General features: G+C 40.5%; 2 protein-coding genes across 2 annotated transcripts in view; one reads left to right on the forward strand and one right to left on the reverse strand.

Annotated features, from left to right (window-relative positions):
- Positions 1-27183, reverse strand: part of snd1 (staphylococcal nuclease and tudor domain containing 1) — a 169079-nt gene that overhangs the window by 74922 nt on the left and 66974 nt on the right. The gene's annotated exons all lie outside the window — the stretch shown is intronic.
- lrrc4.1 (leucine rich repeat containing 4.1) lies at positions 10341-15500 on the forward strand. Its single transcript, XM_008400599.3, has 2 exons — positions 10341-11684; positions 11810-15500. The coding sequence occupies exon 2, from the start codon at positions 12053-12055 to the stop codon at positions 14924-14926; it is 2874 nt and encodes a 957-aa protein (XP_008398821.2). The 5' UTR covers positions 10341-11684; positions 11810-12052; the 3' UTR covers positions 14927-15500.

Below are 27183 nucleotides of genomic sequence, written 5' to 3' on the forward strand. Positions count from 1 at the left end.
ATCAACAAATGAGATGGGATCTGCAGTGGGTTTCATGTGATTGTGTGCGAGAAAGATAGGATGGGGGAACTGATTAGATCAAATCATTGCAACTTAGGAGCTATGCAGTTAGTCCACTGCTGGACTAGAAATGATCATTCACGGGGCAAATTTAATTCTGACACAGTTGACCACAGACTTTCACAGAGATTAAGGGGAGCAATGTGTGCCAAATAAATGAGAATGCGGCCACTCTTGCACCTGTTCGTGGTCAAAAAAGACGACCTTTATGTGCACACTTTAATGAGAGGGAACTGTTGAAATGGGAAGCTCGATTAGAACATGAAATGTATGACCATTTAAGATGTTTAAGAGTCAGATTTATCAAACAAGCATATGTCATTCTGTAGTACCAGGCTAGCTTATGGGGCAACTTAAATTAATTAAAAAAAAAAAGACTTGATGTTTCTTCACATATTAACATTTGCATTGTAGATTATCATGACTCTTAAAGCAGGTGTCAAACTGTTCTGTTGATTTCTGAATGACAAGGTATAAAAAAAATTTCATCTCATCACTCAACAGTTAAATACCGTCTGATCTGTTTAATATTCTGAGAATGAAATTGTTCACAAACATTGTTGGCGACCTTGATTCAGAGCAGATACAGGAGTCAGAGATGCATCTTAGACAAGAAATCACTGCCACCTGCATAAATTAGAACGTCAGCATTTGTGCAGATATCTACTAATATAAAGCACAAACAAGACCAGGCCAAGAATAGAGCCATTAAAAGACAGTCAAATAACAAGTAAAAGTTTAATCTAAAGAATGTATATATATGAAAATTCAGGGAACAAACAATTGTGCCATCTACACCAGAAGAATGGTGGAAAACAAGACTAAGATATCAGGATTAATATTGCAACAATGAGCTGCTAGCACAAAGGCCAAAACTTGTCATAAATGACGGTTCACGCAGTTCCATTTCCTGCCTCCTAAGAGTGCAGGAACATGACAGAGCTGAAGGGGACAGGTTGTGGCCAGAGTCTGAGCACAGAAATAGAGAAGAGAGCCAGCAAAAATAATAAAGCTACATTTCATTTTGCTTTTGGGTTAAGGCACTGCAGGACTAAAGTGGTCATCTGTATGAAAGTCTTTTAAATTGACAGTAACACCATTTTCCCAGAAGCCGACTTGTTTGCTGTCTTCGACATCTAGGTTGATTTAGTTTAATAGAGAGTGATGAGTCAAGGTAGTGAATCACTCAAAGTCCATGTTGCAGTTTATTTTCCCCCCTTTAAATCCCAGCATTGCTTAGACTAAGCAATATTGTACATTTTTACTGCTGAACAACACAAAGGGCATATGAAGACCACAACGTATTTTAATGCAATTATAAATAGAAGCAAAGTTATGTTGTTCAGAGTTATGCAAATATAATTCCTTAAACCAAGTCAAATGAGGTGATGTCTGTTTGGTACGTTTTTAGCATTTTTCAACAAATTCACCCAAACAATACAGCTCTTGACAATGTTTTACAGTAAAACCAAACAAATGCATACAAAACAACCATTTTTGCAAATAACTTGAAAACATTTCCTTGAAAAAGGCATTTTTTCCACAACACTTTATGGACTACATTCGTTTCACAATAGGATCACAACCACTTATTACTTCTTTACGCCACTTCCACTCAGTCATTGTGTGCCTGTTCTTTCAGAGGTAACCATAACCTGTAGGCGGCAGAGAAGCGCAGATCTCAATTTTCTAAAAAAAAAAACTCAAAGCAGTGTTTATCAGAGGCTTTGTTAGTTTTTAGGGCTATTTTTTGCACCGTACCACTGAGTAATACCCAACCAAAAGTCTGAAAAATAAGTAAGACCAACACTGCTGCACCACTGCTGTAAAAGGCAGTAACATTTTTCTCCAACATCATTTCTGAACTATTAATTGCATATTTTGATAACTTTGTGGCTGATTTAATGCAACAGAAACCTACAGAAGTGTAAAAATTTGATTCTACTTTGCCATCTTTTATTTATGGCAACCTTATTGGATATTAACCTCGAGGTGGGTTTGGATTCTCCGTCTTTCTAACTTTATTGTGAATTTTATTTGATTATTTGAAGGAATTTCTGACATCCATGTGCAAATTGAGTGCTCAATACAAAGCCTCCACAGAGTTCTCAAAATTGACAATCTGTCCTGCAACTTTTGAATGTATCCCTGCTCCAACGGGCTGAATTACCTCCTCAGTGTGTCACCAAGTCCTGCAGAGACCTGGTAATGAGTCATTCATTAGATTCTGGTGTCAAAATAATGTAACTTAATTTAAAACGTCAGCTCATATTATGGTTCGAAAGGTCTGTTTAAACAGATAAGACAAATGACAGAAGATAATGAACAACAAAGATGGAGCAAAAGGCTCATAGACACTTCCACTCATTAAATAAAGTTAAAACAGTGAAAACTTGCTGCAGTGCTGCGAGTGTGACAGCATCAACTTTAATCAATGCCGTTTGTTGTCAAAATCAATTCTCCCACAGCTTTCTGAAATTTGGTTGGCCCATAAGCCGTTATTGTGCAGTCACTTTAGATAAAAAAATAAGGTGAATAAGTCAGAGAAATAAAGGGATAGGTTTCGAGTCAAAATTATGATTTTCATCAGGTTGTCAAGCAAGGCAGTTTAATGAAAGTGAAATCAATGTCTGCCTAGGGAAATTACCACTGTTCATCCATGTGTCAAGCCAGTCCTCTGTGTGCCGCGTGCGTGCGGGGCGAGAAGGGGGGGCGGGGACTTATTGAAAAAAATAACTGGGCCACACACCAATAAACACAACTAGGGTGCAAGTGACCTAGACTGATGCCATCAGTGAGGGGATTGACAGGATACAGGGAAAGAGAAGTAGTATGACAGGTAGGAGGCAGTGGCCTGTGAGCCACATGGATCTATTCATCTTGCAATGACTTATCAAAGATCCACATAAACATCCTAAAAGCTCGATAAGTGGGTATAAACATACTTCCCCTATAAATTCCTCATGGATGATTATTTTCTTTGAAAAACACAAAAAAGTTGCTTTTATACCACAAGCCATTAAAAGTTTTCCATCCTAGAAAATGAAATCTAGGGTTTGATCATAAAATAGTCGATTAAAAAAAGAAAAAAAAACACAACAAATCTAAGCAGATCAGCACACTGCTGGGAAACCAGGGTATTAAAACTGCAGTCGATCAACTTTTTAAACGTTCAGCTCAGCAAATGCAAGCAAAAAGTGCAAGCTCTCAAACGAGCCGTGTCTCTTTGATGCCGTGCAGATGTCCCAGCAATCATTACGTAGTTATCATTAGATGCAAAAGTATGTCAGCTTACCGCACGTGCATCGACACACAGGGCCTGCCGTGTCAGTCGGATGTCTGGCTGACAGTCACTAATTTTTCCCTCTTTTTTTTAGACGTACTCAGAGAAGGCCAACCATACCCCTTTTTAATCCCCCTAAGCTATGTAGAAGTGCTAACATGCGGAAAGGGATTAACAGCAAAATAAGGCTGCGTGTGCATGTGTCTCAAATATGCCTGCATTAGCAAGATTTCATACAACACCAAGATGTGGGAAAATAATCACTTTTATGTGTAGGCTCAGCGTTTGGTCAGGATTGTAATCACAATCTCCGCAGATTTTCTAATTGAGAGTAATTCATATCAGATCAATTCCTTAGCACTGGATTGTTCTTGCAGAGGATGCAATTATTTTTGTTTCTTTAAGTCATTTAAAAAAAAAAAGGTATAAGATAGTTTCTACCCACACCTTTCATCACCGACGCCTTTTTCCTCATGGGTTCACCTACACAAACACATGTTGCCACGCGTAGGGTTGCTTTGGAGAACTCAATCAACATTCTACACTTCTGTCCTCAGCGACTGTAAGCAGGCTGTGTGGGAGGACCGGCTCTGATAGAATGGCCTGTTGTGTTATTGACTTCAATTTAGAAAGTGCTGCCTGCTGCTGTTTTGACCCCTCCTTTCATAGCGGGGACTCTGCTGGTCCCCGGCCACAGTCTACCTCCGGGGGAAATCCCTGATTGCATTTCTACAGAAAACACATAAGCAAGGTCGAAGGGGCCACAATTCAGATGGTGCAGTTTGTGTGCATGTAGTGTAGAGACGCAGTGGGGGGTGTACCCTTTTTTCCCCTTTGATCCATTTCCATTCCTCTTAGCTCTTTCTCACATTAACTCGGCCCTCTAGATTTTTCATGGTCGTTTAGCAAAAACGTCAATGTCCACTCAGGTGCCCCCCGCCCCCTCCTCACATTTTTCGCCCCCGCCTTCCTACCTTGTCTGCTACCTGCTTGGGTGAACAGCTGGTCAAAGTGTTGTTGGAGACTGCAGGTACAGCAGCTCTGAACATTTGACGCTGTGCTGGCTGGCACACCGAGTTAGGTTTTCTAAATCCCAAGTGTCAGGAAAAAAAATAAAGAAAGAGCTCCAGAAATTGTGGTTATTACAAAGAAAAATTGAGGAAGTTCAAACAGCAGACAGAAAAAAACAAAACAAAATGTTTTTTTAAAAACTACAGCTCTGATCTTGCTGCATTTGAAACAATTTAAAACTTGATGCCAAAGGAATGACTTTCGATGTCTAAGTTATCCTTGGGTGCAGCAGAACTTTCCTCTTATGATCAAATTGGTAATCAACTTTGAAGGGATATTATGTTATTCCCACATCATAACATGATGAGTGAGAAATCCTTTAATCTCCCGTGGCAACGGGTCCCATGTGGTGAGACGTGTTTTACAAAAACACATGGTGGGACTGAGCGCGGCCTTTGAGACAAAGCTCTTCTTCTGAGCTGTTGTTTTCCAGCTTCTGAACTTCCGCATTACAGAGCACCATTCGCCCACGTCTTCCCCGTTCAGCTCCTTCAGACTAGCCAGAAGCCTTTAGCAAACAACTGGTGGAACAGTACATCTGCTGCACTCAACATACGAGCTACTTCTCAGTGCAACGCTAGTAAAAACTTTGTTAAAAAGAGAGTTGTTCCTTTACACCGTCACCCTATAATTACTTGGAAAGATGGATTACTGCAGTTACTAGCCCAGTGTGTGGCTGGGCTTGTGCAGATGGATCCCCCCCAAAGGCAATATAAACTAAATATTAGTTCATCATGTTACGACCAATATAATGAAATGGATGCAACTGGATCCGTCTGACTGAATTGTATTTGATTTAATTTGATATTTGTAGATCTCAATTGAACCAGTCTTGTAAAGTGCCTTGAGATGGTATCTGCTGTGAGCTGATTCTATTTAAAATAAATAAATAAAAACAAACTGAATTGAACTGATTTGGTTTACACTGAATGTGCTGACTGGGTCAACAGTGCTAACCTTATTATATCTGTCCTCTGCTTTCCACTAACAGCACTAGGGCTAATCCCCCCATTCTGGCAGCCACTATGAACAGAGCTCATCATAATGAAGCCCATTAGTCTCAAGACAATGGCTGCTAGCTTAGCTCAAAGGTTGAATAAAGCAGGGTAAAGGATGGAAAAGGAGCAAAAGTGTTCATCTTTTGTGTGCCTTTTGTTGTCATGATCTGACATTTCCCTCGTTTGAGAGCAGCTACTCAGGTCACATGTGTATGTATTTATACAGGATGAGGGAGTTAATGATGTGGGAAAAAAGGAATTAAAGCAGAAGCTGAGAAAAGAAAGCAAGAGTGGAAAAGAAGAAAAAGGCTAAAGAAAAATAGTCAATATTGAGACAGGTATTTTATTCGGCAAGTACATACAATAAAAATCTTAGCAGGCGGTGTTCAAGAAGCTTTTCACAAATGAATTTGGAAATAGATGCATTTTAAAAACTGATAGTTTCTTTCTGTACATAAAAACAACAACAAATACTGCTATGAAAAAAATTGAAAGACCCCCAGAGGGCTTGAGAGAACTTCAAGGGATTAAACAATAATCTGGGTCATTTCTATACTGGAGTGGCGCCAGATCTGTGCAGATCATATCACATTTTTTGCATTCTTTAGAGGTCACATCACGTTCAGGGTGATGAAATGTAAAGGTACGGCCACTCATAATTTTGTTAGTAGATTAAAAACCAAATGAAAAGATGAAAAGCAAAGCCTAACCCGCTTAACCCCCATAGTCCAAGGAAATCTGTTTCCTAACTGCATTATCTGAAAAGATAATTCTGTGTTCTGTGTGCAGTGCTACGGATAGTCATCAGTGTAAGTATGTGTGGAGTGGAGACCAGACAAGGTCAAATCCAGTAAAGGTATCAGGAGGAAATGCAAACTCATCCAATTTTGCCAGATGGAAGCCACTAATACACCCTATTATAATCCCTTGATTTGCAGCATTAGATTTATATATGCGTGTGTTTGTAAGTGGGGGGAAGGAAGAGTAATAAAAATGAGGGGGGGGGGGGTAAGAAAATCCCCAACCAAGCTGTTTAGACCTTCCCCATGTAGGTGATGGTGTGTCTGGGTGAGAGTGCTGAATGTAATCTCAAATTAATTCTGGGAAATCAAAATAACTGTCTAGTTGACTTATTTTTGTTTGTTTTTTATTTTTAACCGGAACATTTTAGGTTTTTATTGAAAATGAAAAAAATAATTATATATATATATATACTTCATTCTTTGAAAAACTGATTTTGGGTTGTTGGGAATTTTGACTTGAATCTTTGCAACACTTAACGTCTCGTCACAAAATCATTCATGAATCATTGAAGGACATGCTTGGTGACCTGTTGAAATTAGTTTCTCACCAACTAGAAGTCCATCTCGTTCTGTGCTTCCTTTACTTTGCTAAAATGGATCTTTCCTGCATATCCATACAAATAACCACATCATCATTATGCCTGCACTGCTAATCCTTAATCCTGTTGACTGTTTATCATTAGATCTATCACCAGACATCGCTTTTAATCCGGCTGTTATTTCTGCATGCCACACTGCAGACCATTCATCCAAAGGGAACTACCGATACAAACATGCAAGCACATGCTAACAGACACAGGCTGTTGACCTACATGTGATTGGCTGCAGCCCATATTTGCTAGCACTCACCCTAGGGGATGGGTTCAGTACTGACTGCATATACTCCTTGCATAGCTGGTGGACAAGCCACATCAAAGTAGGTCGTTTAAAACCCCTAAGAACACTTAGTACCATGCAGTCTGATTGGTGCAAGGGTTAGCTCTACTGAGCCTCAGGTGATGAACAGAGGGTAAGCCTCGAACAGCGGGTGGAATGAGCTGGCATGACAGTGCAAGCATTTCACTGATCCGACATGAAATCAGAAGTTGGGTCCAGATAACTTTTCTCAAATGTATCTTACATTGAACATAGGGACACACTTTTTGACTTGCATTTTAATGACCACAGATATAACAGCATAATCTGAACTTCAAGAAGGCATTTTTAAAAGAAAACGGTTTAGGACTTTTTTGTACTTTAATTAATTTCCTTCATTTTTGCGGATTCTGATATTTTTGTCTGAAAAATAGATAAATGTAGCAACAAGCTAAGCTGGCAACAGTGGGGTGACTATTGTTAACTTTGTACATATAGATATGACCTGGTGGCCCTCTCACGGCAGAGAAAATGGGGACAGGACATGGTAGATAAGACTGCTGAATAAGATATGTTTCACATGCAAGTATTGATTGATCGCAAGTCACACAGAATTAAGGAAGTACGGGCCAATTTATCAGTGCACCCATAGTAGTTTATATTTATATTAATCGTTAAGGATCAGATTTAGATTAGGTTTGGGCACAACATAATTTGATTTGGATCAAATTATGGTCAAGAGTGGCAAAACCTGAACGTCGTTAAGAACAACAGTACATACAAAAATCAAGAGGTGAATGGAAGGAAGGAAACGAGAAAAAAAACTTGATCTTGCATCTCTAATGCTTCATTAATCGCTTGTGATGCAACCATGTCAATTTTATGAGGTAATCATAATGATCAATAATCTTTAATATTTGATAAATCAACACAAAGTAACATTAACTACGTTTCTGAGATATGGTGGTGGAGGCATCATGCAATGGGGATACTTTTCTTCAAGAGGAGAAGTGTCTCAGCAGTGTGTGAACTGGAAATTCATCTCTGAATTTCTGAATGAAAGGACAAACTGGATGACAAAAGTGAAATGAATAAATACTAACCTTTAAAGAAATCAACATCAGATAGTCTCTATTGAGATAATTAGAAAGAATGTTTCTGGAGAGTTAGAGTCTGAAGATAATCCACGTGAAGAGCGACAGAAAACCTTTTCATCTACATAACTCCAGTAGAACTCAACTGTCTAGTAAGCATCTAGAGTTAAGACAATAGAACACTAGAGAAAAGCGGAGCAGAACACAGTGATAGCCACATCTAGATCATCATGTTAAATGATAACAGAGCCAAATTTGTTGAAAGGGTAAAAATGAATTACCCACCTAGTGCTAAATCGATATGCCTTCCTTATGGCTGCTGGATCCATGTGGAAAGGCAAGGAGGAAAAAACCATTTCTTTCATAACAGGAAAAACTCTCATACTTCTGTGGCTGCCACCTCACTGTTACATGTGCTTCATTGAAGCCTTTTCGTATTCAACAGCTGTTAACTCAAGGAGAAAGTCTGCGTGTGTTTGTGTGTGTATGTATACGTATATATGTGTGTCTGTGTATAATATAGGAGTTGGCTCTATACCCCTGTGCCAGTGGGAATAACGTACTGCACTACAGGCAGTGTGACCTTTACTAGCTGGCGTGCTTTCTCTCCTTCTTCAATGTGCATTTCTCTCCCTCTCTCTCTTTCACACGCTCAGTTTATGGCTCAGATACAAACGCACAACTGCAAGTGTCGTCAAAGGTAGCTTGACCAGCCATCAATTACCAACACTGCTACCTAGTTTAATGGAAACGGGGCTTGTACAAATCATCTGAGACCGAGGGATGATGGGACAATAGGGTGCTCTTGTTTTGCCTCTTCTTCCGTAAGGAGGTAAAACATGTCTTTTTTCCCCCGTTTCCCTTCTTTAACATGACCTTTATGGGTATGTGCTTCCTGGAGCGACAGTTTGTGTTCAAATCAAGGGTTATGGCCTGCCTGGTTAGAGGGCTCCAACAATGTTGGAAGACATTCATAACTGAAAGAGGATGGCACTATGCAGCACAGCACACTACATTGTATGCAGAGAATTTATTGAAAGTTTTACTTCAAGAAATGGACAGAGAACTGCTAAAACACCTAATCTTTGTGTCCACACCTTGGACACAAGGTGTGGACACAAAAACTTTGTTTATAAAAAAAACAAAGTTTTATGGTAAATAGCCAACCTGACAGTGGTCAGGTCTTAAATATGGAACCCACACAGATCTTTAGGAAGGAAGAAAAGTTTCAAAGAAGAAAGGAAGTAAGCATGGCAAACAGGTAAAAGGACTGATGTCATTAAAAGGATGGTTAGAAATACTTTTCTGTACTTTTTCAATCTTGGAGAACATAAAAAGTTAATATTTCCAGACTGTGTAGGTACCTCGTCAACAAAAAACCCCAAACTTTCCATTCGCCGAAGGAGGAAAAAAAACCTTAAAGTATTCCCAAGAATTTAAAGAAAATTAGTGCAAATCACAGCTTACATACATGCATATTAACCTTGCTGTATGCACACAGATAGCAAGCAAAAGAAGTAGGGTGAACAGGGTGAACAGGGTGACACAGTGACGGACAAAGAGTGAGCAGGGGAGGAAAGACAGTGAAAAGGGGGTGGAGTAGGTGGGGGAAGTTAATGCACATAGCACACTGCATCAAACCAAAGCACTGCTCCAAGCAGAATGCGTCAGAAGTCCATTCATGTTGCACTATTTTCCACCAAAGAAGAATGCAAAATAGATAAAGTAAAATAAAAATCAATTCAAGAAAGAGAGCAAAAAATAAAAAATAAGGCTAACAAAAAAGGACAAAGCCAGGGAGTAAGAGTTTTCATCCACCTGATATGCCAGCACAGCAATGCTGGAAAGCTTTGCCAATTGAAAAAGTAGGACTGTTGATGGGAGTGAGAGGGTTAAAAGCTGGTTGCTGTGGGAATACCACCGTCCATCTCTGCCTTTTGCTTGGACAACCTGTCAATCCCTTTGAGCCCAAAAAGCCCCAGAAAACCCACAGAATAAGAGACTTAGAATAAAAAAAAAAGGGAGAGGCAGGAGAAGCAAACTGGTTCTTGAAGAAGTGTATTTCTAAAAAGGTCTGAGTGCTTTGAGCTCACCCAACTACCTCAGGACACTGCAGAGAGCAGGAGTGAGAGAGAGAGGGAGAGAGCAAGTGAGCAAGAGAGACGGCACACTCTCTCTTTTGCTGCTACAACGGATCCTTTCCACAACGACGCTGCTGTTAACGTCACGCCTGTAAGCCGCGCTTGCCCGGCGCTTGCCTCCTCTGCCTTGCTCCTTTCCCCAGTTAGATGCTGCATTGACAAGGGGATGCTGAAAACCACCAGAAAAGGAAGAGTGGGGAATTAAAGACAACTGGAAACAAGAAGAAACAAAGCGGAGAGAGGAGAGGGGGGGGGGTGAAAAAAAACTGTGCACCATCCATTCTCCCTCTAACCCACCTCGATCAACTGCGCTTCGATACCCCCACTTCTCTGGGCACCCCCTTCTATCCCCCACCCCCATTCTCCTTCTGAAGAAATTGACGGATTATTGGGAAGTACACAGGAGGCAGGCGGCAGCTGCTGCTGTGTGTGCTCGCTACTGCTGCTGTGTGCTTCGCAGGGATGGTGTGTGTTCGTTTGCAACTGCTGCTGTCGCATCCGCGGCTGTCGAGGCTGGAGCGTGTGGCTAGTTAAGAGGACTAAGAAGCTAATGAAGGCAGTGCGCGTCGCCTAGCTTTTTCAACCTGTGCCAAGCGTTCTGAGGAAAGCAAAATTGAAAATCAAGTGGACACGACGCGACGATTTTAAAGAAACAGGAGTGAAAGAAAGGAAGAAGGGCTATGAGGACTGACTAATCGACCAACTGATTGACTCCTAAAAAGTGAAAAAAAAAAAGGAATACACCGAGGGCAGAATGTCTGCTTTTATTTTTAGTCTATAGCTTCCTTTTAATTGCCAAACAAAAGGCAAAAAGAACACTGTACAGTACTGGGAAATTCTTCAACCCATCTCCATTCACTGCTTCTCTCTCTCTCTCCCTCTTTTTTTTTATTTTTTTTTTTTAATTTTTTGCCTGAGGCAGAAAAAGATTACACGTGTGTTCCAGTGGCTGCCTGTACTATGGAGACTTGGTTAAGGTGTACAGCAGGGGAATCAACTGTCGGATTCCAAGGACAAGCGAGAGAAGAGGAGCCGACAGCAAGAAGCAAGCAAGGGAGCACCGCTGCTTTGGGAGCTTGACTGGATTCCTTCTTACGGTCTTTTTACTTTTTTTTCGTCATCAGTACAGAAAAAAGAGAAGAAAAAAAAACACTCACAAAAAGGCCTTCGAACCTTTCTCTTTGGATGTATGGATTTACAAAAGGGCTCATCTTGGTTAAGCTCTTTGGCACTGACATCTATTTTGACAGGGCAAATAAAGGTTTTCTTTGCTGCTCTTGGATATAAATACATCTCATGCGAAAACCACAGCTGTGTCTGATTGCAAAAAGGAGGGAAGCTATATATCTCAGTTCAAGGACCTGTAATAATAACTTGAGGTAGGTGTCTAGTGTTTCAACCCCTCTTTGCATCAATCTGTAACACCCTCTTCTCCCCTCTGTATTGTAATACTATTCTTGATTGCCTAATTTACCAATATGTCCTTCTCATACACATGTTTCAGAAAAGCCAGCCCTCCCCCCCTCCACTTGTCCTTCTGTCCCTGACAATTTATGGAAACATAAGAACTACATAATTGAGGACGCGCACGTCCTCCTCCCTTATCCTACTCTTTCCCTATTCCTTTTTTTACTCTGATCCCCTCATCAATACTACCAGCCATACAGCTACTATTCTCGTCCTCAACCCCACCAAACACCTGCCCCAAACATCCCCATCCTCCCCCCCAGATGATGCTGAATTATGAATGTGCCACATCATGAGTCTCCTGGGGCGGGTAGCTGCGCAACGTGCCAGGAAAGCCGCCCTGCTCTGTATAGTCTTCCTGATGGCGCGAGCGTGGAGCAGCGCCTCCCTGGCCTTGGCGGGGGCGGCGGTCTCTTTAGGACCCCAAGGCTGTCCACCCCAGTGTTCCTGCAGTAATCAGCAGGGGAAAGTGGTGTGCACCCGGCGGGGCCTGACACGCGTGCCCCCTGGAATTCCTGCCAACACGCGACACCTCAATCTAATGGAAAACGCCATTGAGGCGGTGCAGGCTGACTCGTTCCGCCATCTGCACCACCTTGAGGTGCTCCAGCTTGGGCGAAATGCCATACGGCAGATTGAGGTGGGCGCGTTTAATGGACTGACCAGCCTCAACACATTGGAGCTGTTTGACAACCGGTTGACAGTGGTGCCAAGTGGAGCCTTTGAGTACCTGTCTAAACTAAGAGAACTATGGCTAAGAAACAACCCAATTGAGAGTATTCCCTCCTACGCCTTCAACCGGGTACCCTCACTCATGCGACTGGACCTGGGAGAGTTAAGGAAACTGGAGTACATCTCAGAAGGAGCTTTTGAGGGGCTACAAAACCTCAAGTACCTGAACCTGGGAATGTGCAACATAAAGGGTGATATGCCAAACCTCAGTCCCCTAAAGGGCTTGGAGGAGCTGGAGATTTCAGAAAATCTGTTTCCAGTGATAAAACCAGGTTCCTTCAGAGGTCTGCGCTCCCTCAAAAAGCTATGGGTGATGAACTCACAAATCACTGTAATAGAGCGCAATGCTTTTGATGGCCTATCTTCACTGGTGGAACTAAATCTGGCCCATAATAATCTAAGTGCTGTGCCACACGACCTGTTTCCCCCACTCAAGTACCTGGTGGAACTTCACCTCCACCATAATCCTTGGAACTGTGGCTGTGAGGCTGTGTGGTTGGCACAGTGGCTAAGAGAGTACATCCCAACTAACTCAACTTGCTGCGGACGCTGTCACTCACCGGCCATCATGAGAGGACGACAGTTAGTTGATGTAGACAGAGGTGAAGGGGCTGCAATCCAGTGTTCTGCGCCATTCATTGCTGATGCCCCACGGGACTTAAACATCTCAGCAGGAAGAGTGGCTGAACTTCGTTGCAGAACAGCCCCAATGTCTTCAGTGCGCTGGCTTCTACCTAATGGGACTATCCTGACGCATGCCTCTGGTCACCCGAGAATATCAATCCTCAATGATGGCACCCTTAATTTCTCAAATGTTCTTGCATCAGACACTGGCACTTATACCTGTATGGTGTCTAATGCAGCTGGGAACTCCAATGCATCGGCATACCTCAATGTGAGTGCAGCAGAGCTAAACACATCGAACTTGAGTTACTTTACAACAGTGACTGTGGAGGTACTTGGTCCAACAACTGAGATGCCCAAACCCAAAACTACTACAACTACAGCTGCTGTGGGTGTTGGAGTTGCTGGAGGAGGAGGAGCAGGCATCGGGACAACTACTACAACTGCATCTCCTTCAGTCTTTCAGCCAGTCTTCATCTCAACACCAACAGTGCTGTTGCAAAATACTGACAGTGCAGCAAATGCAGTTAAAACATCTGCGTTACCAGGACTGAGAGGTGCCAATGGCAAACCAGGCAAGTCTGGGCCTAGCCTGGATGAAGTGATGAAGACCACTAAAATCATAATAGGCTGCTTTGTGGCAGTGACACTGCTGGCTGCTGTCATGCTAATTGCCTTTTATAAATTGAGAAAGCGCCACCAGCAGAGAAGCACAGTGGCAGCTGCCCGTACAGTTGAGATTATCCAGGTGGATGAGGAGGACCTTCCACCACCAGCATCTGCAGCTCAAGAGTCATCACTCACGTTGCCTGAAATCCGAGATCACAACAGCATACACAAGTTGGATTTTATCAGCCACAAGGCAGACTATAGCTTCCATAAACCCAAGGCTGAATATAAACCCCAACCGGATTTTACTCTACACACTCCCAAAGCTGAATACACAACATACAAGCCAAACATGGACTTCAGCAGCCACAAAACCATTGCAGATTACAACATGCACAAATCAACACCAGATTTCAGCCTTCACAGAACAAAGCCAGACTGCAGCCCATTTAGACAGGACTACAACTCTCACAAAACTAAATCGGAATACAGCCCATTTAAACCTGATTTTGGCACTCACCCAAAAGTTAAAACAGATTACAGCCCATTCAAAGCAGATTACAGCACTCATCCAAGGCAAAGATCTGACTTCAGCCCATTCAAACGAGACTACAGCACCCAACCAAAACCCAAACATGACTATAGTCCCTTAAAATCTGACTACAACACGCAAAATAAGTCTAAAGTGGAATACAGTCCATTTAAGCATGACTTTGGTACCCACCCAAGGTCCAAACCGGATTATAGCCCATTCAAACCTGATTACAGCACTCAGCCTAAACCCAAAATGGACTACAATTCACAGAGACAGAAAACGGACATTACCTACAAAACAAAGGAACATTACACCCCCCACAAGACTGCACCCGATTACAGCGCCTTCAAGTCAGATTTCAGCCCCCACAAAGTGGATTACAGCGCCTTCAAGTCTGACTTCAGTCCTCATAATCAGAGACCTAAACTTGATTATAGCCCTCATAAAATGGACTACAGCCCCCATAAGGTGGACTACAGCACTCTAAAGCCCAAATACAACACCTATAAACCATCTGGTCAAGGGGCTAAATGGACAGACAATAATGTTGGGAACTCTTTGCCTCGAACCCTACCTAGCGCCATCACAGCAATGGCTGAGCCCTACGTCATAAAAACTCATACAAAGGAGAAGGTACAGGAGACTCAGATTTAAAAATCTCCCTGCCCTAAAGGCTTTCACTCCTTTAACTATGTCCCAAGGTCCCAACCACCCTGTTCCACTTCGCCCTTTTTTTCTTTTCATCATTTAAGTCATGCAATAGAATGCACAAAAAAAAGAACAGGAACTACTTTTTGTACAGAGTGCAAACTTTAAAAGACTGACGATTTATTGTTGTACATGCTTATAAATAAATATATATATGGACAAACTGAAGCTACCATGGGTTGGTGATAGAGAAACATATATCAAAAAGAAATTGAAACTATTTTCTAACTTGTAACTTCTATTTAAAACAATGAGTTGATTAAGATGCTGTCTTAAGTTTGACAAATGAGGGTAGTCTTGTTTTAAAATGGGGCATTCTGTGTGATTTTTACACCATGCTAGAGAGAAAGCCGTGATAAGAAAGATTATTTATACAGAGAAGACTTTCTTTAACAAAAACCGTATAAAGGTCAGTGTCGATCTTTACAGGTTTATCTTGTAAAAGCACCAAGAATTTGTACTGTGCCAAATGTTATAAATGCAATAAAAAGGATTTTTGGAAGAAAAAAAGAAAACATTAGAGAGAGATGTTTTATTCGCCTTTTCTTCTCCTGCCATATACTGTAACAATCAGCCAAATGCTTTAGACACTGCAGTAAGACGCTGCAGCTATACTTTAACCCTAAGTGTGCTGAATAACTCTGTTATAATGAATCACAGTACAGAAGTGAATGGAGCTTTTCTTTTTACAAACTTTCCACAGCTTTCATTATTGGCTACATATAAAAAGGGTTTGGATTTCACACAATCAGTGATGGTTGTAGAGATTAAGAGGTTTGAGGATGATTACAGCAATCTTAATTTAACTGGGGCACTCACTGTATGACTAAAGTTTGCAAGCCCAATGTGTTACCCGATTCATTTTATGCAAAACAAAGTGCTCACACTTATCTAGTAAGCGAAAAGGGTAATTCATTAAATAGATTTATTTTATGACTGTTTGGAGCACCTTGCCAACATGCAGTTACCCATGGGATTTCCAGATGTTGGGCCTTCAGTCACAGAGGGTTTTTCTGTGGAGACAGATGCATTCAGGTGTCTAAATGTGCTTGTTGTTCTACCTTAACCTAACCGATTAAGTGAAAATATTGACTCATGAGAATAGGAATAGCTCATTTGAAAAACTGTTAGTGTTTAATATTGATGTTTTTTTTCTGGTTTTGCTAAATAATAGGAACAGTTTTAAATTATATTTTGAAGAAAATGTTGAATGTCGACATTCTACTTTCATAATCTCTATAGCGATAAAAATCTTATCAAAGAATAGTAATGTGCCTTTGATAAAACACGTACCCCTCAGTGGGATGCTGACTAATTTTGCAAGTTCAGAGCTGGCTGTAAAAAGCACTTCCAAATGCAATAAAAGGCATCAGAATCTGCCTCAAACTTTTTTTTATTTACATAAAAAATGTGGCCAAAGACATAGGACTCACCTATGAAATTACAAAAATAAAACTTAAGACAAAATCAGCATCAGCAGATAAAAACAAATCAACATGCAGAGGGAGGCTGAAAAATGGGAACATCTGTTTGTAGGTCAGGTCTAAAAACTTAAATGGCAAAATAAAAGTAAGTAGAGAGTTGAAAACTACAGGATGGGGAAAAATAAATAAGATCCATGGAGAATATTGTAAAATTTCTATTTTTTCATCTTAATTATATATAAATCAAGAAGATATACAATGTTAAAACACCAAAAAAATTGATGTAGAACAGCAGCATCTTTGATCTCTTATAAAGTGAATAAAGTACAATTATTTTAGCTTTTAAACCTTGATGACAAATCTACTAAAAAGAAAACATCTTGTTGCAAAAATGATCTAAACAGTATATTTTAGATTGCAAAAACGTGGTAAATCAGTGGTCACTGACTTATAAGTTTGCATTTATCCAGCTGTGTTTTAACTGAACTATTAGTAAAATTGTAAGCTGAATGAAAATCCTCAGTCAAGAAGACATTTGAAGTTTAAACTGACTCATAAGGGAGCATTGGGGATAAATGATGATATAATTCAAGTAAATATATATTATTGTTATGTCCATATTAGGGTGTAGCAACACTTGCCAACAAACACTCTGAAATTGCATTCACGAGTGCTTTGATAAAAAGCAGCTAAGTGTTCTCCATTTTATCCAACATGAGGTCATTTTCCCAAACAGGAATCAAAACGTTTCTAAATGTATATGAAGCTTTCAAACTGTGTGAACACATCCAAGGTCTATCTTCAAATTTTTATCCTAAGCTTATCAATGCTGTACTGCATTCTCTGTGGTTTAGCAAGTTAAAGCAAGAAGCGAACTGTGTTGTGCTATCTGGTCACACATTTAAGCTGTGCTGTGCTATAAAAGGCTCTGACATCCCAATCGGTCAAAATGGCTACAGGGTCATCAATCAGCCAATCAGCTTTGCCAGCCTGTGGAGCCCCCCTGTCTCCATGGGAAACACTCTTCTCCGTCCCTTCCTCCCCCACATCATGTTTTCTGTCTGTGTGCTTCATTAGCAATCATGAAGCCATTGGAAAGAGGAAGCACGGCAAGATGGACGAATTTAACCACAGCTCACAAAGCTCCAGAGAAGAGGGAGAGAGGGCCTGCTGGGGGAAGGGGGGCAATGTGAGGCTGTAGTTTGGGAGAGAAGATAAGGTAGCACCGTCACAGATTTCTCAAAAGTTATACTAAAGAGAATTTCAATCCAAGACATAAAAATGACAAATTAGATGAATGGTAAAAGAAACACTACAAATAGATGAGCGCAACAGGAAAAATTGACCCCAGTAAAGAAATGAAGTAGAGCTTGACGGTGCGCCTGAAAATGTAGTTGTTTCAGCAGGAGATGAGATGTATTGTGTAATGGGAGACATGCTCATTATTTTACAATTAAAATAAATATGAAAACAAAGGGAGAATTAAAAGAAAAAGTTTACATTAAATGAAAAAAAAACTGAAAAATAAAAGCAGTGTCAAGAGAGTGAAAGATGGCGAGAGGAAAGGCACTTGGAGAAGGACTGAGCGGGGAAAATGTGATGCAAGAGTGCCAGCTACAGATGGAAGGGGGGATATATAGATTACCCGCTGTGGCTTTTGCATGATTGGTGAATGGCCTGGACTGCACCACAAGGAGTGCGATTTGGGGGTGCTGGTGGGGGCTTACGGAGTGGAGTGCAGCAGATAGGAAGTGCTGATACATGAAATAGACTGGACAACTGGGGGTACTTGAGTAAGGGAGACTGGCAAATAAAGCAGCAGAGAGGGTGGGAGGATCAAGAGGTTAGAGTAAATGGAACTGTGGGGACAATGCGCTGCGACCATGTGAATGTGTCCTGCTTTCAGAGGCAGAAGCCCTTGAACCAACAGGAAGAGCAAACAGAATCTTTGCTATTCCATTCAGTTTAAAGCAGAAGCTCATTTAGTAACTCAGAGCGAACATTTTGAAACCCATTTATTTTGATGCAATCTGTTAATTAGATTTTTTTCAACGTTAATTACTACACACTGCAGTCCATGGGACAGCTCTAATCAAATTCCATTAAAATAGCCTGGACTACGAGGAAGGGTTCTCAAATGCTCGAGTCATTTATCAGCCAAATTTTAACCACACTGACAACCTGTTACAATGCATCACAAGGTTCTCTTCATTTAACAGAGTGGTTACACCAACATTGTCTACATTATGCTTACAAGTGTGTGGAAGTGCATTCATGAGAAGAGACAGTTAATGGAAGGCATCGTGCTGATTTCTGAGTGTTTTTTGTGAATTTTCTTTTTAGCTTGTGAAAAATATAATAATAGAGACATGTGAGCTTTGCAACCAGGCACGACTTACTATTGTGGAAGCAGGGTGATGTTTAAATGTTGCATTTCAAAACAACTATCCCTTTCAAGTGATGTATCTGGAATGATTTACTTTCACATGCATTAGAATTAAGGAAAGGCTGAAAGCAAATATGCTGGGTTGCAATCCTGATTTGCGATCCTCTGCTTTGTTTTTGTGTAATTTGGGCTGAAACTGCTCATACTGCTTGAAGTGTATAAAAACAAGGCTGGGTTTTTAATGGTTGAGGTAGTTTCCTTTAATTGGTTTGCCAAAGCTACTTTTTAAATCAGCAACACCTTTATAAAAGTGATGGTTGGCATTATTTGACTGTTTTTCATTATCAAAGTTTTTTCAGAACAGCCAAGTTATTATTTCTTAAGACTAGAAGAGAAGATTTATCCGCCGTCTTTCAGCCAGTTGAACAGCAGTATGCAGCAATAAGTGGGAGAGGTTGAATATATTTCAATTCTGCATACAGAATGGAGAAAACTGTAGCTTCACTTGCAATTACTCCATCTCTCTAACGTAGTTTAAACCTGTACTCTTCAAACTAAAACTTTTTGAAGTCTTGGTTGTACAGGAACCTTTATTCAGTAGATTGGTGCATATTGCACTTCTTGTTGGTCAGACTATTAAAGCAGTCCAGGTTTAGACTAGATTAACAGTGCAAAGACTAGAATTTCTGTAATCACACTAGTCTATGTGATACTGGCACAGAAAACGCTGTGTTTTTTGTTGCGACTCAACATGAGTTGTGCCCAAATACATGGTTGGTCCTAATCTCAACGTACAGGAAGCAGGAAGAAAGGTGAATTAATACCAGCAAAACATGGATGTTCCGTACAGGCAAGCCAAAACAAAAACTCTTAGGAATACAACACTCAAAATGTGAATTAATTATATCTTTTAATAATAAAACGAGTGGTTTAATATCAGTGATAATGATGATGTTGGCGTATTACGGATGTAATTAGTTGATAGAGATTTATGCTTTTTTGTGCCTCTAACTTTCACTGCTCAGAAATTAATGCAAATATTCATATTCAACACCCAGACTGTGGAATGATTTGTTATTACTGAGGTCAATCGAGCTAGAGAAATAAAAATGTCAGTATACTGCTGGCTACCATCCCAGTGTTGCTCAGGCTTTAGTCTACGCCAAGAACTTGGTTATGTTGTGGTCAAACGCAAACAGATTCTAAAGCAAAAACTGAGACTAAATTGCAGGTGGGTTGAGTGACCTATTTCTGCTCTGAGGAGAACCACTCAAGTGTGTTACTCCCTGTGAGACAGAGTTTATTGCCCTTTTGGTGGGTGAAAAACATCCCTGTGTTTTCTCAGCAGCCTGAGACGATGGAGCCTCAGTTTTATGATTCCGTCCAATGGCAGAGTCCGAGAGGCGCGTGTGTGTGTGTAGTAAATCAAGTCCATGGAGATCACAGAACAGGGGGAGTCTGATATGATGACATTTTTGTGCGTGCAGCAACACTCAAAGACAAAGCCTGCACACACATTTGTGCACAGGAAAGAAAGAAAAATTGAAGCCACTGGCCATTAATTTCACTGCATTTGTTGAGATTTATGTCCTGGAGAGAAATCACGATCACAGGCACAGCATTGCCAAAGATGTGTGTACATACTGTGCCACCAGATGACTTGCTGTTGTGTCCGTCGCACCACAAAATATTATTTAAAAGAAAAGCACATGAAAGACAGGGGAAGCTTGTGAACAATGTTCCGACAAGAAATCGCTGCTCTTATGCTTAAAGTACAAAGTAAGTAAGGGAGGGAGGACAATAAAAGCCTCTGTGGCATTAGCATAGTGACTTTAGAGGTTACAGAAAGCATTCTGGGACTTTGTTTTTGTAAGATACACAACATCTGGGTGTAGGCATATTGGTGATTATAAAGCTGTGAATCTACAGTTATAAAAACAAGCAAAAGAAAAAAACCCTCGAGTATTATTTAAACAGGAAAATGACTATTAACAAGAAACTGCATCAATGCAGCTGCACCAATCATGCTTTTAGATTACGTGGTCCTGGTCACTGGTGGTGTACTGCCTTTCACCTCTAATATGTAAAATGATTGCTAGTCTCTGATTACATAATCCCTAAAAGGGCTGTTTAAACCTTCAGAAAATAACATTTTTGTAAACCTCTACTATCCACCACAGGTGCTACATCGCCTGCTTATAAACTTTGCGAGAACCTCAAGTTAAAACCTAAGAAGCATCGCTTTAAAATGTGATGCTGTTCATTTCAAAGGCTTACTTCAGAGGAATACCCTTGTTTCCAGTTATTCATATTTGAATCAAATGAGGATCTCTTCAAATGGGTAGCATTTCCTTAAAGATGAACACAACTCTGCCACCTTCCAGCATGCTAAAACTGTGTCAGTATGTCAGACCTTTTTGTAAATGGCAAATTGGCAAAAAAATTAACAAGCTTGTCATTGTTCTTCTAAAATAGGATGTTGAAGTCAGTACATTAGGCCTCTAGTATTAAGACTTCTTACACTGTAATAAAAAAAAGGGGTATCTCCTATGGAGGATGTGCATGATCCAACTTAAACTAATCAGCTGTAGATCAAATAAAAAAACATGCTTAAATCTGCTCACAAAATTAACTTGCATATGTACTTAATTTAACCAGAAAACAGTTAATTTTAAATTCTACTTGTTGAGCATTTAATTTTTAAACCATTCCATTTTTCCTTTCCAGCATTGTTGCCAGTCTAAAAAGATCCTTTTAAAAAGAGCCAAGGTTTTTAGTCAAACTCAGGCTTTTATTTAAGTAACAACTATATACTTAGGAGAACAACTGTGTTCTGAAGTAAAAGATTGTTAACAGAGGAAGTGAAAACAGAAGATTGAAAAAGCAGTAGGCAAAGTGGAAGGACATGGTACAAAGAGCAAACAATTGGGAATGAAAGAAGGGTACTGGAATGAGATTGTATCAGATAAGATCCTACTATCCGACACTTTAGAAAGAGCACAGGATTCATTTTGTTCTAAGTGTGGGATCATAAATTTGCACTGGTGTGGACGTCAAGATAACAAGCAGTGTGCTAATGTCAAAGACTTGCAGAGAAAATGTGCACCGCCGAGCAAAGAATGGCAAATGAAAGCAACACCAAGATGAAAGCTCCTAAAAAGCTGCGTACAGCAACCAGGGGTTTAACCTGTTTTCATGTGGTAGCAAAATTATTCAGCTGCTACAGCAAACCACTAGGAGGGGTTCAATCTGTGCATGTGTAGATTTTCTCTGTCCATTAAAACAACAAAAAATCTCCAGACGCAGTGAAATATCAGCAGTGCAATTACTTACACCGACAGAATCCTTTTAAATCAACTGCTGATAAAAGAAAAGAAAAAAAGTTTCATGAAGTGGCCTGTGTAGTCGCGCCTGATGAAGGATTTCAGTTCTAATTCCACTTTGCGGTGATTTTTCATGTTTCCCTTAAATTGGATTCTGGCCTCTGTTCAACAGCTGAGCTACAGATACATGACTGTACTTTATCTGGGTGAAAAATGTACGACACACAAATGTGTCATTTCTTTCCCTCCTCTACACCGTTCCAATTTTGTAGCCAGTTCCAGATCTTGGGTTTTTGTAAAGCTTGAACGACCAATATCGATTTTTGCCAATTTCGATTTATGTAACAGCACTTGATAGTACAAAGACAAAAGACAAGCACTGAAAGTACGTTTTTTTTTGTTTTTTGTTTTCCTAGAGTTCCTATTGTGAAGAGATGGCAATAGTAGAAGATAAGACATCATGGAGTTTTATTTTTAAAAAGTGTTAGTAATATCTCTAACTATGGGGGGCGGGGGTGCGCTTTGGGGGGGATTTGAGTTACTTTCAAAGTTTGACTTCAAAGCTTTAAAATTGTGTCAAACACAAATGTGAAACAAAAACAAAACTACAAAACGATATTAAATATTTTAACCAGCATTAACTTCATGATGGCAATTAGTGAGGTAGTGTGGCATCACTATGATAGCAATAAAATGTAAAATATCTACAGAACGTAGTTCCTTACATTATTTCCAAGACTTTAAAAAGGTTGCCAATATTCCCAAATCAAGTATATTAAAAAAAAAGAAAAAAAAGGTTAAAAATAATAAAAAGAGCAAATTGGCTGTACTGCCTTCAGCTTTGCAGTTATCTGCTTAACGTCTTGCTCCATTGTGCAATTGTAAAGGCAGGCAACGATGTCAGATCATAAGACAGGTTTCCTTCTTATGTCTGTTCCTCTTCTGATCATATTTTTAAAAAGATCACAGATATTAAACACTGATGCTGATTTCTCTTCCATCAGTAACAATATCTGCACCCGTGGTTCTTAACCTTTTTTGAAGTACCGAACCCACCAGTTTCATATGCGTGTTCACTAAACCCTTCTGTAGTGATAAATAAAATATGACTTTTTTCCCAAAATTCAAGACATAGAGTCTAGTTGGGTCACCCCAAGATCACCAAGTCTTCTTAAAAGGTAGAGTCTCTGAGAACAGTTCTTCAAAATATAGTCAGTGTTTTCAGCACAGTTGAGCTGACTGTCCAGGAACGACCCAAGGTATTTAAAATTTGCCACAGTTTCAACAGGTTGGCCATCGAGAGAAACTGGAACCATTTTAAGGTCTTGATTAGATTATTTAATTAGCTCTACATTCTTAAGAGAATGAAAAATTAATAATAAATAATAAAGACTTTGAGTTATTTTGATTTAGTAATGTAATTATATTAGTTGTGTTACCACCCCCACGCCACTACAGGCAGTAGCAACCCCGAAAAGATGCGACTAAGGAGGAGATTTAGAAGTACACCGAAAGCTACAGAATTTGGTAAAAATTGTGAGTTTTTCTGAAGTTATTAAAGGCACAAGTTCAAATCCATGCTGAGAGTTCAGCTCCTTCAATCAGGGCTCCTCCGTAGCTCTGATTGGCTAAGCAATGTAACATGATCCTCTGCAGCAAGTGATGGCAAAGTGGCGCATCATCACGACTTTACACAAGTGTGTCTTTACATCCGCGGCAGAGGCTCCGCCGAACCCCTGAGACCGACTCATCGAACCCAGGTTAAGAACCACTGATCTACACCAATAAGTGTTGTTGTCAGGGCAGGGTAGCAGCTCTCTGTGTAATGTGGTCAAAGATAAGGGGGGCTGGAGAGGATTTGATTTCCACCTGGCCAGTCACTGGCCAAGGCCAATTAGGCTAAAAATCCTCCAACTCAGTCTTTAGGTGATTTATCTCCACATTGCTATTGTTGTTTTTCGTGATTATGTTTTCCTTTTCCACCAATTTACTAAATGCTAGGGCTCTGTGTGCACTGCTGGGAAAAGCTTTTCAAATGAATGTCACAGGGCTGTTTTGTTGTTCTAATGACACGGAAAAATTGAAGGAACCGCCTGAAACGTTGCTCTTTATTTGCATTGTCCTGTTATGAAAAACAGAATTATCAGACATGGGCGGAAGGAGCTGCCATGAGTGTGTAAGGTCAGCCATTTTAGATTAAAATAATTGGACTTAAGTGTCGCAATTGTAACATTTCTGCTTAAATTTATCTTTTCAAGCTTATTCCAAATTAAAGCAAACTTTGCAAGTAAACATTAGTTTTCAGTTTCCAGACAGCTATAATCAGCATTAATTTTAAGCATTACACCATTAAAAAATACACGCCCGTTCTCTCTATGTAGGAATCCTTTACCCCAGTGTCCTACTGACATCGCCATCAACTTGCAATGTAATCATTTTTTTGGCCACTGCAAAACTCTACAATAAATAAATTGTTGACCGGGCCCACAATCAAGTGACCTCATTATCAACAAGCTGGCTCACTTCACTGTACCTGCTCAATACTGATGCCAATAATTAGGCATTAAGTCTCCCCATTGCTCTGTTCCCTTGTTTCTCACTTGTGCTTAACACAATGAGAAATAAGATTAATGTGTGCTTGAGTTTTACCAAGAAGTATACATTTGGTGTGAATCAAGTAAAATGCTCTTCAATCAGGTTCTGAGCCACAACACTTGAAGTAAACATCAGAATGCAACAGATATTGGAAAGCAACAAGGAAAAGGTTAGGGTTTATGAAGGGGAGAGAAGCAAAATAGATAGAGGAAGCTCAGGGTAGGAGAGACTTGGCAAGCCTTCACCCTCCCACTGTTGGCAGCAGAGGCACAAACCGTTTGCTCACAGCAGTACATGCATCTATTAGTATTGTTCCAGGAGATAATAACTGTGTGTGCACAACTTTCTGTGAACGAATGCACGTGAGCGAGGGTGTCAATTCCGCGCTAAAAGTGGCAAAGGAGTTGCAGTGAGGTGACAGACGAACGATACGGCGCGGCAACAGAAGGTGTTCGAGAAAGCGAATGTCGGTGTGTCAGACGGCTGCGGTAAATGTCAACCTGACAGAAAAGCTACAGGCCAAGGAGCAAACAAGTACAACTCCCATTGATGCTTGCAGCAGAAAAACACCATTAAATGCTGGTTGCTGGCCTAAAATTACTTTAGCTGGAGCTTGATCAGAGGATTTTTGAAATACAATCTATTAAAGTTTGTGTATAAGAATCTCAGTGTCAGCTTGTAGGATGCCAAGTGTAGCATTAACTTATAGGAGTCCAATTATACAGACAGATTTTTTCTCCCCTCACTTGAAATAAGGAGTAAAAAATAAATAAAAGTTCTAGATCACAGAAACATTTTGTATATTCAGTTTTTAAATTTATCAGAAGCTGACTTAAAACATTTTTTTTTTAATTATTAGGCCAACATATTTTGTGTTTATTTTTATATTTTACAACTTTCCACCAGAAGGTATCTTTGAGTCTTCCTGAAAAAAGTGATACAATTCCCTCCCAAAATTAATGACTGCACTTCAATATTGGATGGTCAGATAAGCAGACTAACACACCAGCGGGGATAAGGAACCATAGGCTTTGGCAGTATTAATCACTTTTAGAGTAGCCCAACTGACCACACTAAAACAACAGTAAACACTCTGACGTTAAGAGATCCAGCTGGCAGAAGAAGCATTTTAAAAAAACCAAAAAAACTGCAGTACTCAGGCCAGCCTTTCTTGGAACTTCCCCTGCAAACACCCCTACACATTCAGAAAGTCAACCAGCACAGTGCATAAAGAAACTGGATTTCTATAGCTGGGTTCTGCAGAAGCTACTGCTGCACACATACACACACACGCGCGCACACCTCCCTGCTTGGCGCCCACTTTTGCCATTAGCTTTATCTGTCAGAATTCAAAGCCAAGAGCCCAATCCCCGTTCGTTTTTTTTGAATAGATTTTGCAAGCCCTGTTCTTCCCTTTATGCTCCCGACTGTCCCCTGGGAAACATAGAAAACGACGGAGGAGGGAGGAGGAGTGAGGAGATGCTGATCGCTGACACAGCTACAGAGATAGCCTCTCTTGTTGGTAAGGGATATAAAGAAACGGAATGAGAATAGGGAGATGGAAGGAGACGCTGAGATGGGGATAAGAGTTGCAGGTGTGGGGACGTTATGCTGGGGTAAGCTGGTGAAGGATTACCACTTCAAATCGCTCCTCTTTCAGGCCTTTATTTGGCTGTTTTTTATTCACATCTTTGAAGTGATAGTATACTCCTACTTACACCGGGTCCACACGCGTGCACAGAGGTAAAGGCAAATGTGTGATAGTGGTGGAAATGATGGAGAGGTAAATAAAAACAGACGAACTGACAGGAGGAGGTGGGAGTACTAGGTGTGTCACCTCTGCAGCAGTAGCCAGTCATTGACAACTCAATAACTGAGGAAGTGACGGCAGACTGACATGAAGCGCAGGAGAGCGGCACATAAAGACGTGGAGAGGGAAAAAGTAAAAGATGGTCTTCACCAAAGCTGGTGTGCATCTGTTTTGTTTGCTGGGGTCTAAAAACAAATGATGCGGAAAAAGACGAAGGATGGGAACTATGGAAGGCAAAGACACAGAGACTGACAGATTCTTTATGATGACAGCTGACTCCAGTGTGTGTGTGTGATGCATTTTAACCCTACAGCCAAGGCAACGATGTGTGGCAACTGCTGTGTTGTCAAGGGAACTATTAGCACTGAGAGGCCAGTGTCTGCTTCGTCCTTGCTCACACATACACTCGCTCTCAATCTTCTTGCATAAAGGATTTCTCTTTATACGCCCCCCGTATGTGAATTTGTATGATAAAAGTAGTTTTTCTGTCAAAACTGACCTCAACGCAATGACAAGAACATTACTTTTTATTTTTCCCTCAAATGTATTTGATAAATGTGAAGGAGGAGTGCGCATATCCGATTGTCACCGCTGCCATTGTGTTACATATTTGCGTCGTAGTTCAACCGTAGGGGGAAAAAAAAGGATTAATCTGAGAAGAAATA

Source organism: Poecilia reticulata, chromosome 23 (genome assembly GCF_904066995.2).
Source record: "Poecilia reticulata chromosome 23, P_reticulata-male-v2, whole genome shotgun sequence".
In the NCBI taxonomy this organism is placed as follows: Eukaryota; Metazoa; Chordata; class Actinopteri; order Cyprinodontiformes; family Poeciliidae; genus Poecilia; species Poecilia reticulata.